At 44.9% G+C, this 21,373-nt stretch overlaps 1 protein-coding gene across 1 annotated transcript in view; it reads right to left on the minus strand.

The window, feature by feature from the left end:
- Nucleotides 1-21,373, minus strand: part of KIF26B (kinesin family member 26B) — a 475,056-nt gene that overhangs the window by 239,651 nt on the left and 214,032 nt on the right. The window contains exon 4 of the mRNA XM_057730021.1: nucleotides 13,298-13,464. Coding sequence (XP_057586004.1) covers nucleotides 13,298-13,464 — 167 coding nt within the window. The remainder of the gene's footprint in view (nucleotides 1-13,297; nucleotides 13,465-21,373) is intronic.

Here is a 21,373-nt window from a genome sequence, read left to right on the forward strand (position 1 = left end):
GCAAAGTCACCATTACCTTCCAAACAACCTGAAGCTTGGGGACAGTGATACTGGGAGTTCCCATGTACTGCTCTGTCCTAAACTTCCAAGCTGTTTACAACTGTCCAGTAATGGGACTGGCTGCCCCTTTGGACGGGGAGCTCCCTGATGTCAGTGGCTGCCGTTTTGTCATCCTTGGTGTCCAATATAATGCCTGGCATACAATATGGGCTTACCAAATGCCTGGTGAATGAATGAAGGAATGGATACATGAATGGATGCATGAATAAACGAGTGAATGAGGATACATTGCCAGTATCTTATGCTAGGTTTCCCTAGAAGCATCCCTGGATAAGGATGAGAGTGCTAGTAGGTTTAATTGGAGGGTGATTCCAGGAAGCAGTGTAGGGAAGTGGGAAAGTAATTAGGGAGGGAAGGAAATGACCAGAGGATGTGTTATCAAGCAAACTGCTGATGTGGGGACTAGGGCTCAGTCCTACTTAAGAAATCAAGGAGACAGGATAGACCTTGCCTCAGTGTTATCCCGACCAGGGAGGAAGGGAGCTGGGGTATTTATCCACCAACTTCTGTCAGCCTTATTTGGGAGCTGCTCCCAACAGGATTACTTCCTTGGCAATCTGGCCTGTCCCACACTTGAGTGCAGTGGGCTCTGGCAGCCAGAGAAAACCCTCAGGAAGTCACAAGTCCTGGACCTTAGGAGTGCAAGGTTTTGTTCAGAGAATGATGAGCAGAAGGACATGGGAGCGTGGGGGCCAACAGTACCTGCTGTGTCCCGCTACCTGCACCTGGTGAATTTCTGGGGGACCTGGAGCCAGTAGTGCGTGAGGGGGCTGCGGAGCCAGTGGGAGAAGGGAGGTTTTGCAGCCGTCCTGACCAGCTCGGTCAGACCTGATGACACACGGCTTGGTAACCCTTGGCTCTCCCTCTCTACCTCTCTCAGTCTTAACCTGATGCTTGGAAGGATGGAAACAAGGTCTTCTGTTGATTTTTAAACATTCCTAGGTGGTGAGAGCATATATAGGCATGTAAGACTATTTAGGTTTTCTTTAATCACTAGAAAGTGCCCCCAAAATTCTGATCAGGAATATTCTGCTATCCCCACATGTGCCACCTTTGCCACTTTAGACTGCGCACCAAAGAGACGGGTGTAATAATAGATGAAGATTTATTTCAGAAAAATGAACCACATTTATATTTGGAAGTGCCAAAAAGACTGGAAATAAATTTTGAGTGATGGTTTGTATTTTCTCATTTTTGTATTCCAAGTGGCTTGCCTGGTGCTGATTACATCCTTTTCACTACAGACCCCGAGAGAATTTCTCTTTCTTTGTCACTGCCAAGGCCCTTTCTTTCCTTTGCTAGGGTTTAAAAGGACAAACTATGGACTCTTAAGGCTTTGGTTTTGGAGGATGCCAAGAAAATGACACAGTCTATTATTTCTAGGCTCATGAAATTATATTTCCCGAATTCCAGGGTACTTCATGAACAACAAGCACACCAGGTGCCAGGAAAGGCATCTAATTACAGTGTGACGCTGAAATCATTTTTGCATCAGTGAAATAAAAAGATGATTATTAGAAATAGTGTTCTGCTGAATCTGTGTTGAAATCCATCATGAAAAATATTCCATTTATTTTTTATCCATCAGAATTATTTTGATCATTAATACTAGTACTTGGAACGATGGTAACACTGAGCCTACATTATCCCACAGTTTCTTTTACATATTTCATTCTTTTAAGAAGCAGGACAGACCTAAGGTTTCAAGCATGGTTGATTCATTCTTTCAACATTCATGTACTGAGCTCCTACTCTGTACCAGGCAATGCTAAATGCAGTACAGAGATTAGTACAGTTCTTGTTCTCATGAAATTTACACCTTAGTAATCAGACAGAAGGAAAAGAAAAACTCATTATTTTCATTTTAGAGGCAAGAAAATAAAAATCCCACCTTCAGGGGCATCTCCCAGTTATGGAAAGCAGAGACTTCAATGAGATCTTTTTATGCCTCAATTCTACCTATTTCCCACCAAATTATTATAACAGGACTCCCGAAATTCCACCTTCCTATACCCTCAATGAGAAGCCAGTTTCTTGGTTGATAGACAGTGCCATGGACCTGATTTGTATTTTCACCAAGGATAGGATTCCTCAGCACACTGAGCCTCTACCCAATACCACATGAGATAATACATCTTTAGTTTCTATAATGTCTTCCACATGATTTTATCCCCAAATGCTTTACATACTTCACTAAGACAGCTATAGAATTAAAATAATAAATCAAAGCACAAGACAGAAAGCAAAGAGGTTTATTCAAGGGAGGAAAAGATAGGTTTTCAACGAGACAGGAGAAAAGATGGAGAGCCCTACTTCACTTGTGCTAGACCTACGACTCATAACTCCTTCCTCTGTTTTAACTCTTTCTTTGGTTTCCTGTCCCAGGCAGCACCTCTTGTCCCATCTCTACAAATCCTCCTCTTAAAAAGACAACCAGGTACTTATATTTCAATATGAATCTCAATTTCCCAACAATGCCTTTTTCCATGCTTTGTTACAATGTTAGCTCCCCCAAACACCCTAGATTTAAAAGAATAATTTCATTCCTAAGCAGGTAGTTTGAATTTAGTGGGATAAAATGTAAGCTTCTCAAAGAAATTCAGTGGAAGACAACTGGAGACTTAGCTGCCCATCTCCCTTTGAGTCGGAGATTCATTCATTCAACAGATATTCATAAGACAACAGGTATTACGTGGGAAGAGGGATGCAGAGCCAGAATGGCTGTAATATTAAGTAGGGAGTTCAGGGAAGGCCTTGCTATTAAGTGGCATTTGAGCAAAGATCTGAAGGAAGGAAGGGCTGAGCCAAGCAGATACCTGGAGAAAGAGCAGCGGAAAGAGAAAGTCTATGAGGAGGGAATGGTCTTGGACCTTCCTGAGGAAAAGCAACGAGGTCTGTGTGCCTGGGTCAGAGCTTGCTTGCTCTGAGTGAGAGAGTGGTAGAGAAGCAGGGAGGGCAGATTGTGGAGAGAGCCTGGCAAGTCACTGAAAAACCCTTAACTTTTTACTCTGAGTGAGACTGGAAGCAATACTTTAGTAACTAACAAAATTAGAAGAATGGAGTAGTTGGTCAAAATGTCTCTCCCTATGGCTTCAGTGGTGTGCTCTGCATTCGTTCTCTGCTGTGGTCTCACTCATCGTCCCGGTGTTGAGACCTCACTAATGCCCACCCATCACAGCCCATCCCGAGTCTGGAGGCAGGAGAGCTGAGTAGTGATCTCCGAGAGGCAGCAGGGAGCAGTGACTTGAAGTGAGATCTTAGTTTCCCGCCCAGGAATTGAGCCTGGGTAGCCTGGATGATACCAGGAATCCTTGCCACCAGACCAGCAAGGGTTAGAGGCTAGAAGCAAAATCCTCCTGGTCCTTGCCCTCACTGAAAAATACATTTCTCAAGGAGGCAAAAACCGTAAAAACAGGTACAAAGTTTACTATTAGAGACACAGCACACGTGGGAGAGTACACAGTCTGTTTAGTTAAGACAGAAGCAAGGCAGAGATGCACACCTGGAGAGAAAGGGTGTGGGCGTCCTCCCTCATGAGGAGAAGTGCAGTGAAGAGGCAGTTAAGCCATTTATATAGGGCCGTTCTTCCGGGTCTTTGTTTACCTCTGGCCAGTTATCTGGTTTCTCTCTCCACACCTGACCTGCGTTAGGACCCTCCCCAACATGCGTGGGCAACTTTTTTCCAAGATGGATTCCAGCCCAGAGGCCTACTGGCATCACCTATTCTGGGGTGGTACCCCCTCCTTTTTGACTCCCAAGGAGTCTTAGTCTTTCTGCACAGATGCAATGTCTCCCTTGCCCCAAGGATGGGAAATATATGACCTCTTGATCTTTCACTCCAACAGGGTTTAGCCCCTCTCTGTTCCTCCCATGACTGTTATCTTAAAGTGTCCTTAGGAGACAAAGCTTCGCTATTTACCTGGTTTCTGTTGTTATTTCTATTTCGAAGTGCAAGCAGGAGGCTGATTGTAAATGCCTAACCTGGAGCCCACCTATCTCCTGCTTCAGTAGCTAAGAGCATTTGTGCATTCATCCAACAAACATTTCTTAGGTACTTTTAGACACTAGGGCTTCAGCCAAGAACAAAGATCAAATATCCCTACCCTTATGGAGCTTACATTCTGGCTCATGAGCTCTGGAATCAGAGCTTGCTCATCTCCTTCTAGCTGCCTGAGTGCGATGGAGTTACTTCACCAATCGGTGCTTCAGTTTCCACATCTAAACAGTGGGATGATAAAAGGGCCAACTCATGGGGGCTTTCGAAGTTTAAATTCGTGTAAAGAACTCAGAGTAGTGTGTGGCATATAGGAAACCCTCAATAAATGTAGGCTATTATTTTAAATGAGTAAGTACTGAAGAAAGGAACAAGTTACAGAAGTATTGCAACAGGGTGGGAGCAGAAGTGCAGTCGAGGAAACATTTATCAAATATATAGTAGATAAGACTGTATCCTCTCCCCTGTCATCTTCTCCTTCAGGACACAGGTCATTCCACTGTTCTTTTTGAATTGACTTCATGCCACCGTATCCTCCCTCTTCAGCCCTCAATTCAAATCATAAAGGTATTAACAAAGAGAGCAAATATTTCCCCCTTTTACTTCTGTTTTATTTACTGTTTTGGTTAATTTTCACTCAGTGTCATGGCAGAATTCCAGCTCCCCACACTTGAGTCACCACCAAGTTATATGATCATAGAATTCTTAGTGGCTCCTCCTTCTCTTCCTTTTGTTTTCTTTCTTACTGTTTGAGAGTTTTTCTAGGGCTATAAAGCTACAAAAAGAAACCCTTCAAAAGATTTAGAAGTATGTAGTCAGCTAACCAGAGCCCCACTAGAGAGGGCAGAGTTCCTCTTTCTGTTGGTTGCTGATGTTTTCAATCACCAGTGACACCTGGTTATTTCCAGGTATGGCTTTAAGCGCCCCCTGTGATGGCAGTTTTGCTCTCTGAGGCATGATGCCTGATCTTTACAATTGCCATGGAAGTCCTGAGTAGTCATTAGGCTGGATTACAAAGTGGCATGTAAACACACTGTAAAGACAGGCATGACACAAGTCACCCACTCAAAAGGGAATGTTGAGAATTCATTGGATTTCCCACTGAGGGTAGAAGTCCATCCTTTTCATAGCAAATGCCATCTTAATGTCATCTCTAGGATTTAAATGATGTTTACAAAGAACTATCACATTTTCATTTAATCCTCACCACAATCCTATGAAGTAGATATGATGACCTCTGTTTAACAGGAGAAACTGAGGCTTAGAGAGATTGTTGCTTGCCTGAAGTCAGAATGTCAGTGGCAGGCTGTGGATTCAACCACGGACCACTCCATCTTTCTCTTTGCTTTAGCCGATACTCTTCGTCCCTTCCCCCACCCCTGCATCAGTAAAAAAGACATTGGAGCTGTGCAATAAGAACCAGAATGCCTAACCCTGAGAATATCTGACAAGAATCACTGGGATCCTTCAGGCTTACTGGAATCGCTTTGCTTTCAAACATCCACCCCAAGGCATGAACTGAATTTTCAACTGAGGCAAAGCTATACAAATGATTCCCAGATGTTGTGAGCTGACTGCCAGCACCCCAGCTGGCCCTCCGTCAAACAAAGGACTTGTTTAAGTTGGAGAATGCCCTGTCTTACACATTCCCCGCAAGGGGAGATGGGAAGGGCAGCAGACACTGACCATTTTCTGTCGTAGAGATCACCAATTCAGAGTGGCATGGGCCAAGCCGTGAGTGCCTTTTCTATTATGCTCTGCACACCCCAAAACACAACAGTCCTGAAGGTTGCCGGGGTGGGTACTGGGTGTTAGGGTTATAGATGTAAAGTGTTTTAGGATGTTCTTTTGAACACAAAGGGTACTAGTGTAGACACTGAATTATGGCCACTTCCTCTTCAGCGCTTCCTCTGTCTCGCGTAAGCAATCAAGGGTTTACTTCTTCACGCTGCAAACACCTGAAACTATTTCCTGGGGCCCTTGAAATCTGACGGCACTAAATATACATTTGGCTCCTTCTTAGCATTGTCCTTTCATACTGCAACTGATGTGTGTTCCAGCGAAACTATATTCATATAGCGATGATTCCTACACATTCACTGCATCAATATACATGAGCAAGAGTCCTTCTTTTTTGAGAAGTCCGTGGAGTCTTTTCTAAGACGAGTAAAGCTATGACCTGCCAGGAATAAATAAGCAAGAAACTCAGAGGGTAGGCGTTTGGGTTCCACGTCAGGCCTTCAAAGATCGCTACCCTGACACTGTTCAGCCCCCAGGGGAGGGGCAGGAGCAGCCGCTGCGACACGAGCAGACCGCACCTCTGTGCAGTTGAGAAAAAGGTGTCCCTTTGGAAGGATGGAGCCCGGTGGGAGGCGCCTCAGCTCAACCAGTAGAGTTTGGGCCAAACAGCAAATGGCACAAGTATGCAGGTCGGCCCTGAGCACAGGTGTCCCATACGAGGTTCAACAGCAGCCCCACCTCCATGGGAGCCGTGGAAGAGGCAGGCAGGGAGGCAGAGTCGGGGAGGAGGAGAGTAATGGGAGAAAAGCGGAAAGGGATGGGCACGAAGTCAGAATGAGACCCTAGGAGTAAGGGGACAAAGTGTGCGCGTGGATGCAAATAAAACAGGAAAATTAAAATAAGCATACAAGAGAAATTCCATAATATGAGCTCCTTAAAGCTCCTAGTGTTTTTGTTGTTGTTTGTTTGTTTTTGTAGAGATATCATTCTATTGTAACAGACATGGCACTAGAAACTAACTTCCAATCTGTAAAACTGGAGGCAGAAAGTCTGCCCCATCTCTCCACAGAGAATCAGCAACTTAAGAGTCAGATCTATGCACCCAGCTCCATTTTTCTCCTCCTAGATCACCTGAGACCAACTGTAGTGTGTTTAGGAGAGTTCTTCTCTGGTAATAATTGTTGATGTATTTATAATGGGACGATGTGAGCGTCCCTAAGGGAACTGTACCTGATGGAAGAACAAAAGAACCATGAGCAGTTTCACACTCCTTCTCATCCTTCTTCGATTTAATAAGCTCCTCGAAAGTAACCTACTACTACTGTTATGTGTCAGCATGCCCAGGGACTAAAGAGAGCCTTTGCTGTACAAGATTATATACGAAGGGCATCTGCTGTAACCGTGAAACAAGGCTCTATTTGAGCCGGCTGTCAGCGAGAATGCGGAAATGGCTTTTCGGGAGGACCTTCCCTGTAGCAGGGGGAGCTGTGTGTACAGCAGCCCGTGGACACAGGGTGCTAGGAGCAGGCCCCACAAGCAGGGTGACGAACAGAGGGACCCGTCTGAGGGCAGGGCCTCGGAGACAGGAGTCGGCCCTCTCAGCTCAGCTTAGCCCCTGACCCGGAAGCCCAGCTGGTCTTGGTTTAATGAGACAGCAACCTCTGGCCTCAGAGGGATGCTGGTTACATCAGTCCTAAGAGTCAACGGCATGAGAAGGGGCTTGGAGAAGGCCGTTAGGTGGTACAAGGAACGGTCTAAGAACAAAGAGAGAAGAAATTGCACCAGAGGTGGAGATGGACAGAAATATAATAACATCCCTAAGAGAAGAATGAGTTCAAAAAAAAGGAAAAAAGTTAGCAGAAGGAAATGAGGGGCGGCTTGGCAAGCAGGAGAGAAAAAACAGAGCAAGTGGACCCCACAAAATGAATTTGAGGGCAACCCGATATTGAGGTGAACATCGCAATTTACACAGAAAATTCCCAACCCGGGAGCTGTGTATTTTTAATCAACAAGAGAAAATTGGGTGAAGGTCAGAATTTTCAAGAAGGGAGTCAGTAAATAAATAATAACCCTGTTACTGGAAAAAAAACAGGAAAAGAGAGAGGGAGAAGCTCCATCTAATATGATGGCTCCAACACTGAGCAAGTGGACAGACAGTAAGGATTTGAGGGCATTGAGTAATATGAAGTAATCAAAACCTACGAGAACAGATTTGAGGGCATGTATTTACATTAAGAAAATAGAGAAATGAAAAAATAACTCAAAATGCCCTTTATATAATTTTACTTGAAAATCTCCTTTGAATTTGGTAAAAAGATATGGTCTTACAAAGGTTGTGAACTAAATGTAAAAGCTTTAAACAAAAAAATATTGCGATAAGAAGTGGTCGGAAGACAGAACTGAAAACCCATGTGCTCACCAACTCCACAGAGACAGCAGCACCAGTTCTGTCAAACCTGAACTTGCCTTTGCAAAGCTCATGCGATAGCTAGCAATTTTCACTATTTTTCCAATACTTGCTCTGAATGTAGATTAAAATCCTCCAGAAGCTCATTTTCTCCATGAATTAAAACAACAACAATGTGATTATTGGTCAGGTTGTTTGGGAAAGAACATCAATGCAAAGATATGAGATCATCTGAAAGATTCATTTTATTTACCAGAGTTCCAGGCAATTCTATGCATAATCCAGAATTTCTTCACTGCTCTCCAAATTAAAATGAGGATTCCGCCACCTCAGCCTACAATGCTGAGGATTCACCCAGAAGTTTTTATAGGGTTTCATGCACTTCATACTTTAAAACACAAAGCACATAATTAAGTAAATCTCAACTATAATCATCATATCGTACATTACATCCCTGGTACTTATTTATCTTACAACTGACGTTTGTACCTTTCGACCACCTTCAACCAATTCCCCCTACCATTAACACTGCTGTATGGTATGTTTGAAAGTTGTTAATAGAGTAGATCCTAGGAGTTCTCATCACAAGGGAAAAAATTTTTTTTTCTTTGTATTTGTATGAGATGATGGATGTTAGGTAAACCTACTGGGGTAATCATTTCACAATATATGTAAGTCAAATCATTATGTTGTAGGCCTTAAACTTATTCAGTAATATACAACAATTACATCTCAACAAAACAAACCAAAAAAAAGATCCCGACAATTTTTTTAAAGTAAATCTGTATTCAAAGTGAACAGTCAACAAATGGGAAATCTAATTACACCTGACTTCACCACTTCGTATTAACAAGGGAATCAGGCAAAGGAGATTCCCTCATTTGAAAAATTGCATGATAATTAACCAACTTGATGATCAGTTATGCCAATCTCTTTTTTTGGTTAAGATTACTATTAATATTTTTAGTATTACTGTTACTATTTCACTGTTACTACTTTTTCCAAAGGGGAATGGGGAGAGTGTTTTTGTAAAAGCAGGGTACTGAAATTCTGAAGCAAAGGCAGTCCACCAAAATGCTGATATTTAAAGAAATAAAGAAATTCTGGCAAAAGATCAGTAGAAAGACAACTTGGGCTTCAACATTTTCTAAAGCAGCACTTCTCAAACTATCTATGGTAAAGGAATCTTTTTTTTTCCTTTTATTTCTAATTACACTCAAACTACAAGCCCCACTTTTTTATTCTTAGATTCAACAGGCATAAAATTACCCCGCCAACTTGCTACAGAAGCTTCTGAATGCTTTCTCTGAATTTCCAAACTTATCACAGACCAGTAAGTGTGTGCGGTCCACAGACCACACTGGGAGTAGCCGTGGTCGAAAGTATCACTGCTTACTCAGAAATGGAATTTTTATCTTATAGCTGTTGAATCTGAAATGCAACAAGGTCCACTCAGACCTCTACCCATGACTCTGAAAAGTAAACACTTTAAAAGAAAGGCTTGTGTCACAGAGAAAAGTGGACACCTGCAGTCCTCAACAAATCGGGGCTTTGTCACTGTTCCGCTTATCTTCTCAAACTGATTGCAGGGCCCTCTTACTTCATGGATTTTAACAGCAATGATCATCAGTTCATGATTATGGTGGAAAAAACCTGTGGGAAGGTATTCACTGGCCCTGCTTAGTACAGGGAACAGCAATAAGCCTATGAGAGGAGATGAGGATGGACTCACCGCCACCCCTCCCCCCCACCACTTCCTGGCTGTGCAGCTTTGGGCCGGTGACCTGACTCAGGACACCTCTTTCTCTGCCCATCAAACAGAGGAAACGGTAGGATCTGTGTCACAGGGTCACTCTGAGGATGAAGGGAGATTCTGCATATGAAGAGCTAAGTACAGTGGGTGACACATACTGAGTGTTCAGTAAATGTCAGCCACGTTGGCCACAAGTGTGGCAAATGGTGCTACTCACATCTGAAACGAAATGACGCCCAGCACAGCTCCCGAGGGCCAGCCACCCTGTCCTCGCGTGGAGTCCAGAGCCCTGCAGACTCGGGGATGTGTTTCCATCACACAGTCAAACAGAACGAGTTGAACAGTGGCGAGCACAGATTTGAGGAGCTGACTCTGCCCTCGAGTCCCCACGTAGCATGACACTCCTGTTCTTCCACAGGAAACCGTAACCACTAATGTGTTTCTAATTTTGGCACCAGCACTGGATCCAGATTTCACCCTTATTAAAAGCCGCCCCTACCATCACCTCACACAGCTTTGCTTGAGCCGAAACAGAAAGCTCCTCTGACGTGAGCTCAGTTTTACCATCTGACAACATAAGCTTGGCTGGTTTCGACATCTCACGTGGGCCTCTGGGAATCCACAGAGGTGAGATCCACCCCTGGTTCTCTCTTGACAGTGTGGACCTTTAGCAGGTCCCTTCATCTTCTGCTTTTGGCTCCCATCAGTGACAGGGAGGCTGTCACCTCCCTCTCTAGGAGGTGTGACAACCCAACGGTTACTGATGAGAACAGCAGGGCAAACAGGGTGTTGCAGGGGGAGCGCGGCGGGGAATATATACAAATCATTCTTTATCACATGGTACTCCCCCACCCACTATACACTGTAAACTCTTAAAACTCAAACCATGTACTTTTAATTCCTTAAACCACTAAGCTCCAAGGGCTGTCAGCATCCACCACAAAGAAAGCAATTACAAGGATTGAGACAGCTCTCCAAATCCTTTCAGGCTCGTTGAAAGCTCACAGCATAAGCGCCTGCAGTTCTGAAATCAGGGCTTCTTTCTTTACCACTAACACCCCCTGCAGGGCCTCCCCTGACTGACGTCACTGGCCCATTCACGTGGGTCCACCTCGATGTTTCCATTATACCCCCTGGCGTGCAAGCAAAAGTCTCAGGAAGACCGTCTTTGCCTGTCACGTGCCATTCTTTTCCCTGATGTCTGTTTCTGTGTTCATAAACCCTCCTCTGATCCACGTGAAAGCTGGCCTCCATGCACCGCTTGTCCACCACTCAGGCCTTCTGGGTCCATCCCATCTTGACATTCTCCTCCTGACTCTGTCAACGCTGCTGGTTTCCTCCCCGCAGGAAACACTGTTCTCCCTAAACACTGTCCATCAGGGGCCATAGCCTCTTATTTCTTCCTTCTTTAAATCCTTTTTCTGGTTTTTTTTTGTGTGTGTGTGAGCCAGTCAACGTGTAAAAACCTCTGGATGGACTCTGACCTGAAGACATCTCAGTATTTCAGGAGATCAACCCCCATCTGAGCATTAAATGTTCTCTCCAGCAACGAGGCCAGGTGGTCACCCAATGCAAGCTTGATCTCCCTCAGTGATGGGGACCTCACTCTCTCCTGGGGCAGTCTGAATTGTGAGCAAATTCTCCTTCATTCTGAGCTGGGAGATCTCTCCCTTTCATCATTAGGTTTTATTCACTTTTTTCCCACATATTCGGATATTCTATCCATCCATCCAAATCCCTCTTCTACATGATGGCCCAAGAGATAGCCGAGGGCTCTCTTCTCCAGACTAAACCTGTCAGGATATGGCTTCCTAGTTCCTCACCATTTTAGTCACCCTCCTGTGGACATGCTCTAACAGCCTACCTAGGTCCTGGGATCTTCCGTGCTTTGGGAATTTCCTCATATTCTGTCCCATCTCTTTACTCTCTCCTTCAGTGGTATGGATGTGACCTCCCAGGAAGCATGCTCAGTGGTCCCAGACAACACAGAAATTCATGTACACACAGAGCTAACACAACGGCCTCTGTTGTCAGGTGGCCACTACATACACATTTCTTGTTACTTCCCATACGTTCAAGTTGGCCCAGTTGTTCACAGGACAATAAACATAGCACCAAGGTACAGCCAGAACCCAAAGCCAGTCTTCCGACAAGCCCTGTGTGCTGCCTTTATTGTGTCTTAATCCAGGATGTCAGCCTCTGTTCCTCCTCTAGCTTGCTCCTTTCTGAATCAAAGCCCCTTCCTCAGATTTGTGCTTTGGACATTACCATTCCTAAGGATAACAAGAAAAGCCAAACAATGTTCCTTCTTATCGACACACTAGTTAAGTCCACAGTGAATTACCATTTGCACAGCACATACTTTATAATTTACAATCATCGTATCTTAATCTTGAGAGCAACCCTGAGGAACAGGCGTTATCCTCATTTTATAGATGAGGACACTGAGGCAGACCTGGAACTCAACCTAAGGGGTCCTCTGATTTCACATCTGATGCTATTTAGTCTACACCCCCCTTCCTCAGGAGCTCACGAATCTCAGGTACAGAAAGTTTTCTAAGGTTAAGTTCCAAGTATCAAGTAAAGAATGAGCCGCAGAGTTAACACCAGAGGAATCTGGTTTCTATTTCTGGCTTTGCTATAAACTACCTCTCAGTTTAACTTTCCTGGTCCTCAGTTTCCTCATTCATACAATAAGGAGATCAAATTAGACAATCCCCGAAGTGCTTTCCTGCTCAGCTGTCCTTCGTCTCCTGCCCTGTCTCTGCCTTGTTGCTAAAATTAGGCAGAAAACATTGTTGAAATATCTTTCTTTTTTGTTTCTCAGGGTTTTTTTTAAGTTTCTGAAATTAGCTGGATAGTGGTCAAAGGAAGAAAATTGCCATCTATTCAATAATTAAATTTTAAGCAATTCTTTTTCTGCAATGAGAAGATACATCTGGAAACACCAGACATGGGGCTGCACTCACAAAAGTCCTCATCTTGTGGAGATTATCTTTAGAGCCACGTGTTCTCAGAGCAGAGGTTCGCAGTCCAGGTGATGTTTGGCAACATTTGGAGTCACCGTGGGTTGTCACAACCAGGAAAGGTGCCACAGGAACCTGGCGAGCAGAAGCCAGGGATGCTGCCAAACACCCCATAAGCACAGCACAGTTCCCCACGGGGCGGGGGCGGGCATCTGGCCCAAGATGTCAACGGGCTGAGGTTGAGAAAACCTGTCTTTAAGAGTGAAGTCAAAGGACAGCACCCACTTCTTCCCAGTGTTTTACCTAAACTGGTCCACGTAAGAGGCTAACCACGTGGGCGCACCTGAAAGAACCGAGGGTCTGGACACCTCTCTTACCTGGCGAAGAAGGATGCAGCCACCGAGGTGCCCGTGGAGGTCTCGCTGGCCACGCAGGAGCCCTGCGAGGCGGGGACGCTGCAGGCCGAAGGCTTGTCCGCATTGTAGCGATTCAGCGCCGCCTCTGTCAGGCCTTCCCGCCCAGGCTCTGTCATCAGCTGGGAGATCTGACAAGGAAAACGGATATCGAGCTCATTACCTGTGGTTCACGGCATTTCCTGACCACCACTGGCAGCATCTCTGTTTTGGGGTTGGAGCCAGAGGCGGGAGAGGGGAGGTGAGGTTGGGAGGGAACACGTCCCCCACGTGCATTCAGGGACACGCGACATGTACACACTACATGTGGTGCCTAGGGCTTCTCTAAGGCCATTTTCCTGCATTTTAGCTAGAATACCTCCTCATTTTCATTAAATATAATGGAATAAAATTATCCCCTGACATTGTTAAGTTTCAATTACGTCTGTGTCTCCCCTCCATTTGGAGGGGAAAGCAGGAGCGATTAACCACACTATTTGCAGCCCAAGACCAGACCAATAGACCAACCAGTGCTGGTTTCTTACCAGGAATGGCCCTAAACGCTCTCAAATAGACAAGTGAGGCAAACATATCATTTTTTTAAGGGAGAAGTGACCCTGCTAATGAAGAAAAAGAAATTAAACAAAACACTATTTGTTATTGTGGTTTGCTGTAGGCAGTCAGCAAAGAGATGACTTAGAGAAGCTCATAAAAATGGATACAACCCACCATGAATTACCAATGTTTTTCTTTTTTTTTCTTGGAGGGCTTAGACCATTTCAACAGACTTAATTTTCCGACTGGTTCCTGAAGATAAATGGCTTCCATTTTATTGGCAATAACTGCCTTTATAATGCAAATTCTAGTGGATGGGGCTGGGTCTGTCTTGCCTAAACGCACGTGATATACTATGAAGAACCACACTTCTGGGCAAAGTTCGATACTTGTATAGAAACATACTTTTGGAAAGTGCTAATCCCATGACAAATGTAATAATTATGCAGGCAAGTGTAAGTGTGCTATTTTGAAAGCCTGTTACTTTAAAACCTCGGTCTACTTGCAAAAGGAAAAACTGTTAGTTTTTTTAAAAAGGAAGCTTTAGTTTGGAGTTAAAAAAAACAGGTCTCCAGCCAGCTCAAACCTCTTAAATGCTGAGTGGAAAATGTTTCTAATTGCCTAGAAAATACAAGTGCAATAAGGCAAAGATCAGGAACAGTTTCCACTTTGTAATTCAACAGGCCAGAAGGCCAGTGAAAGAGTCCCATTTGTGAACCTTTGAACATAAAACATTTGTACTTTTCATTATTAGAAGAATAGTAATTACTCTTGAGCCCCATGGACTTGAAACTTTGCTCTGCTGAAATTCATGCTCTAACTTGGAAAGCCTTGGCATTATTCAGCTGTAATTCTGCCAACACACACTTTCTTATTCTCATTCATTCAATGCATTGTAAGGAAACTAAACCCACATCAGAGAAACCGGAGAGGAGGCAGCAAAAGCAGGCAATGGCCTGGAGGACGTTCCCCGCACGGGCAGAGGCTACTGCCCAGGCAGAGGACCTGTATCCCCTTTCTCCTTGGGCTTCCTCTGCTGCCCGTGGGGTGTGGGCTCCCCTCAACCAGCTGCCACTCTGCCGGAGGAATGAGGCATGCTGGACAGGGCAGCTGAAACAACTGGGAACCTGGCCATGGCCATACACACTGTTGTCACCACGTAATGGCATTTATGAAGCACTGGTGGGTACGTGATGCCATCCTAACACTGTCCCAAAACAAACCTCCAAAATCTATAGCACCATTTTCTTTTCAACAAGCGCTACAATCTAAGAGACACATACATTGATTTTAACACACAAAGACATCTGAAAAAAGTCAGTACACCAGTTACGTGTGTTGTGCAATTTGTTACAACTTTTAAGATGGGTTTACTGACTACCCTCTGATCTTCTGTTTGTATTATTTCCTTTTCATTACTGTCATGCTAATCTGAAGTTTGGCGGGAAGGGAATGGAATTCTGCTGCCTCTCTGTGTACAAACAGTCCTTGCAAGTGCCCTGCAAGCCCACTAAGAAGACACCTGCATGTGCGGCAAATAACAAGATGCCTAACACAGAGGCACAGGTTTCTGGGCAGTTCCAGATTCCTGAGTCTGGCCTGGGATGTATGCAAAGATCCTGTGGGCACATGGCTTTCCACAGTGTCACCTAGCAAATGAATTTTAATGCACTGCCCTCCTTAAAAGAGAGCTATTGGCTATCTTGTGCCAAGCAAGACTGGATCTCTAACTCTTAAAGAACTGGAGATTAGTGGACATGGGACACTCAATTCTCAGGCCTCTAAGTACAATTATTCAATAATCAGTTGCTTCTAGAAATTAGAATTAGAAGAGATGTCAAGATCATCCTCTTTTTCTTAATTAAGGAAACTGAGGGACTTTCCTGGTGGCGCAGTGGTTAAGAATTCGCCTGCCAATGCAGGGGACACGGGTTTGATCCCTGTTCCAGGAAGATCCCACATGCCGCAGAGCAACTAAGCCCATGAGCCGCAACTACTGAAGCCCACAGGCCCTAGGGCCCGCGTGCCATGACTACTGAGCCCACATGCTGCAACTACTGAAGCGCATGTGCCTAGAGCCCGTGCTCTGCAACAAGAGAAGCCATTGCAATGAGAAGCCCGTGCACTACAACAAAGAGTTGCCCACTTGCCGCAACTAGAGAAAGCCTACGTGCAGCAATGGAGAACCAACACAGCCAAAAATAAATAAAGAAAAAAAAAAAAGGAAACTGAGGAGCAGAGAAGTGATTTGCCCAAACAGATGTGTGGCTGAGACCAGGATCCTTATTCCTAGGCCACTGCTAGCCTCTCCTTTTTCCTTCTACCCCCTCTTCTCCCTCCCTTTCTCTTAATTAAAAAAAAAAAAAGTAAACATATAGAAAAAAATCAAAAAATAGTAAAACATATATAGGGATTATAAAAAACAAAATTTACCATTTTATATCTTAGAAGATATTTTTAAAAGAAACCAAAGAGTATACAAAATTGAATTGCCCATGGCCGTGGTCCCACTGCCCTTCCTCCTGGTTCCCCCTTTCCAGACAGGGTCAGTGTCATGAATTTGGTGGGGGCCAGTCCATGCTCTTCTTCACCACGTGCCTTCCATCATGCCTGCCGCCTCCTAAGAGTCTGGCTGAGCTCTCCCTGTAGTTTCTTTTGCCCATTCTCTAGGTTTTGTTCTTCCTGTTCCACGATGAGAAGGGGACATTGCCCCAAATGCCTACTCCTGCAGGCTCTCACCACCTGAAAGTTCCTGTTGTTTGTAATTACACCCAGTATCTTCTTCTGGGATTACAAACGTTCAGAAATAATATACAAATAGCTACAGCGATGCTAATTTACCTGCCCCTCACTCTCTGCACTCCAGGGTTCTGGCCTCCCTTAAGTTCCTCAAACGCACCCCTCCTGCAACAGGGCCTTTGCACGTGCTTTCACTCTCCATTTGGAATGCTTCTACCTTTCCTTCAGATCCAAGCTCAAGCATCACTTTTCAGAGAAGCCTTCTTCCAACCTCCTTCCAGCCTCTTTTGGATGCTTTTACAGAACTGCAGTCCTTCCTTCAGTATCTTTACTTTGGTTTCTAGTATGCATTTAAGAGTAGGCCATTGTCTCACTATACAAAAGCCCCAGGATAGTAGGTCTAGGGCCACCACTGTATCCCCAGAAAGCAACACAATGCCTGTCATACAGAGATGTTCAAAACATATTTTTGGAGTAAATCTGAGCTATTATTATTTTCTACTGCTCATATTTATCTAATTAAGCCTTTTTTTAAGTCCTTTAAATAAGACTTAGTTCTTTTTAAAATGTCACTGTATTTTTACTTTGTTTGACTATTGGGATACAATAGTATTTTCCCCTCCCCATCACCACCAAAGTGCAGTGTTCTGGCTCCACTCTGTGCTGGTTCAGGGACCAAGAGCTGCCTCTTTTTTAGACTAGTAATTCATTTGCTCATTTACTCCCATGAACAACTACGTACTGGGTACTCAGCACGTGCCTGGTGCTAAGGCATACATGCAAACATCTCTTACAGTCTCCTGTACCTTCAATATTTACTTTTTTAACCTTGAAGGATGTGTACAACTCACTGGCTCACTGGCTGTTGATATCTTATACACAGATAACACACACAATAGCTGGCCTAAAGCAGCTTCTTTCTGTTATCTCTGTTTAGCCAAATCTTTATGGTTCTGAAAAACAGCGGAACTAGGCTTGCTCTCAATAGAAGCAGCTATAGCTGTTTTTTCATTGAACAATTAACATCATATCAATTCTGGACTATTCCGAGAGAGAGGAGCCCCCTTGTTGGATAAGCTATGATTTTTCATATACACACTGGAGCGTAGGCTTCAAAATGGTGGGTTTTGGCGCAGCTCTTCTTACCAAGGTTCTGTCACGCTGGTTATCAAAAACTCCCTCTTCCACAACCCTTGAAACTACACTTAGTTTTCACTGAATTGTTCCACTATAAAATAAAGCAATTGTCTACCGGATGAAATTTGGCTGTGAAAGAACTGTTCCCGTCCAAATTCTTTCTGTGGTTCTCTGAAACTGTGATAGTTTGTCATCGAATTCATCATACATTAAGCAGAGAAGGCTAAAAATCCACACCTATGATAGTTACATCATCACTAAGAGACTAAAGGTTGCCCTTATATCTGTCGGCCCCTTCGGTGATGATTAATCTCTTCTTCCTCTTGACAAGCCTCGTTTGAGACAATCACTATTAAGGTAGGCAGACAAGTCAGCCATTCTTCCCACTTCATAGATGAGGAAACAGAGGTTCAGAGGAGTTAGGTGATTCGTCCAAGGCTGTTCAGCCATTAAGTAGGGAGGTTCAGATGGAAAGGCAGGGCTTTGACTCCATTCTTTACTCTTTTTAAAAATTATTATAAGATCTCATCTCAGTTACTGAGGTTTACTGAATAACCTGGGTACCAGACAGACTTGGGGGAATTCTAGGGAGTAAACTTTACATGGTCATTGACCTCAAGAGATTTGAAAGAAAGCTAGACTGAAAAACTTGCAGTCAGCCAAAGCCACAAGTTCTCTCTCCTTCCCCAGAATAAGGGGAGGGGTGTAGGTAGAAATGCTATCTGTGACTTGGTAATGGGGAACTTCCAAAATGTGTTTTTAGCCAAATCATCAGGTCAAAGAGGTCCTCAGGGAACCAGAAGGACGGTGTCTGTGCGCACCTCCTGGGCTTCCTAGGGTGAGCAAGTGCTGAACCTGGGTCACTCCCAACATGCTTCTGAAGGAAAGAGGCCCCGGGCAGGCCCGCTGGCTGAAGCCCCAGTCACACCAAGATGAATGAATGAGAGAGACCTCCCCATGAGCTCCCCCCATCCCACAGCTTCTCAGGCCAGAGCTGGGTCTCAGGAGCAATGCGGGGCAGACTCTACAGCCCTTAAGGGATCTGGGAGCTACCCCTCCTGGATCCCTCTCGTGACAAAACTAACACCTCCCTCAACCCTCTGCTCCCCGGCCGTGCCCCCTTAGAGGCAGACCAGCTACTCGGCAGCACTCATCTTCCCCCGGCTCTGAGTGTTATTTCAGGGCGGCGGCCTTTCCTGTCAGTGGGTGGGCCCCCCACACGTCAAAAGCAGATTCCCCTAAGAGGGGCCCACTTTTTTCGCTGTTAGCGATAACGAAGGCGTTGTTCTGTAAAAATCTGCCCCGAAGACGTGGCTTCTCCAAAGGGCGAGGGGACACGCTCCCCAAGAACCCCAAGCCCTTCTCCAGTCACGCAGCAGCCCCCAGCTCTGCTTCCCAGGACAGGTGGGCGGCACAGGAGATGGGGCTCAGGGCCGGGCTGTAGCCGTCGGTCCCTACAGGGCCCTCACCACAGTCCTGCGGGAGCTGGCGTCTAAGAGACTGATGGTCAGAAAGCTGGGACGGCTTCCTTTGATTCTGAGACATTTTCATTCTGCCCTTCACCCTCATTCCAAACCCCCCAAAACGGTCCCCTCAAGGCAGCTTCAGTGGCCCCCTCCCCTCAATCCACTGTAAGAGAAAATGCCCAAACGGCAAGAGGTCCCGGAAACGTCAGCGTCACTGCACAGTTGGCAATCAAGAGCCTTCTTTTTAGAGGACCATGGTTTACCTCGGCGTTTCAGACTGTTCTGAATTAACTTCTTCTCTCACGATACTGTGAAAGCTACAAGACTCTTCCTGGGAAAACTCAGATTCCAAAACCTCAATCTCTCCATCTAACATGTTTGAAAAATGTAAAGTTCTGGGGGAAAGGATTCTTTATCTTAGTTATGTGTGTATGTCATAGTCTAGAAGCAGCAGCTGAAAACGTGCCAGGGAGTCCCAGTCACTAACTTTGGGGGGACTCGATTTTCACCACAGGATTTTGTTTGCTTTAGTTCTGATTAAAACCTGCTGTTAGCTCTCCATCTTGGTTACACAGGGTGGCTTCACCAACGCAACAGTATCTGTGACTTTCAAAACACCACATCACATGCCGCGGGCGGTGGTCAATTAAACACGGGATGACAGTAAAGGAACCAGGCACAGGGAGGGGGCACCTGTGTGTTTGCACACGTGTGGGTTTGTCCACGTAGGGTCTTCAGTGTCCATGTGAGTCCCTGCTATTGTTCGTGTGCACAGGGAGCTAGCTGCTTCTCACAGACCTCACAGATAAAGCAGCTCGCTACATTTTCATCTCAGGCAAGATTCATGTCTTTCAACCACACTTACATGTTCGCACTGATACCTCAATATGAAGAGCCACATCCTTGTTAACAAAGAAATCCTGAATCTGAAATTTGGTTATACTCTCGACCACAGAATCAAGACAAAAGATGTTTCACTGTTATCAACCAAGGCTGCCTTCACATTGCAAATCACAGTCTATAAACCATTGACCTTTAACTTCCCCACCGACAGCAAGAACTCTGAGAGCTTCCAGAGTGTGACAGCTTGGGGGTTCATCTTTAATGGCATTATTGACCCAGAAAGCCACCTCCCTTGGACTCTGCCAAGGCAACAGGGAACACCAAGAGTATTCATTTCCTGTGTAGAGACATCTACAGACAGCAAATGCATCCTACTCAGTCTTTATATTTAATGACTTTATGATCCCAAATCCCAGAAAATAATATATAAAGCATTTTCTCTTAGGCAATTAATATTTCATTGTCTTGGGAAAGCTCCTTTACTATTTATTACTTACACTGTTACCTAATGTTTTTATGGTTTTGCAAACAGTAGTGCTCAATAAACATTTTTTATGTGTGTTATCCTGAAAAAACCTGGACACAGCTAATGTCTACCCTTGGTATTGTCTATGCTGTCAGCGGCTGCAATCTTAGGGAATGAGGATAGCAGAATACACTTTCAAAAAGCCTATGTAGGGACTTCCCTGGTGGCGCAGTGGTTAAGAATCCACCTGCCAATGCAGGGGACATGGGTTCAGTCCCTGGGCTGAGAAGATCTCACATGCTGCAGAGCAACCCAAGCACATGAGCCACAACTACTGAGCCCACGTGCCACAACTACTGAAGCCCATGCACCTAGAGCCCGTGCTCTGCAACAAGAGAAGCCACCGCAATGAGAAGCCTGCACACCGCAATGAAGAGAAGCCCCTGCTTGGTGCAACTAGAGAAAAGTCCGTGTGTAGCAACAAAGACCCTATGCAGCCAAAAAGCAAACAAATAAATAAATAAATATTTTTTTAAAAGCCTATGTAAAATATAAATGAAATAAGCAAATCTGCAAAAGACAAGATCCAAAAATGCATCCCCAAAGCGGAGATAAACAGTTACAGCTGACCATGCAGACCCTCCATTTCGGTCAGAGGGTAACAGAACAGCGGTGGCGGTACCCAGAACAGCGTCTTGCTCCAGTAATCACACTGCAGTGAGATAGGCCCCCATTAACTTGTTTAGTTTTTGCTCCTATCAGAGAGTGGGGGCGGGAGAGAAAATTTTGCATCCCTCTCTGTACATGACTCTTTGCTTTCACTGTAGGAATATGTGTCAGTCTCCACTTGAGTCA

This window comes from Hippopotamus amphibius, chromosome 3 (assembly GCF_030028045.1).
Source record: "Hippopotamus amphibius kiboko isolate mHipAmp2 chromosome 3, mHipAmp2.hap2, whole genome shotgun sequence".
NCBI classification, from domain to species: Eukaryota; Metazoa; Chordata; class Mammalia; order Artiodactyla; family Hippopotamidae; genus Hippopotamus; species Hippopotamus amphibius.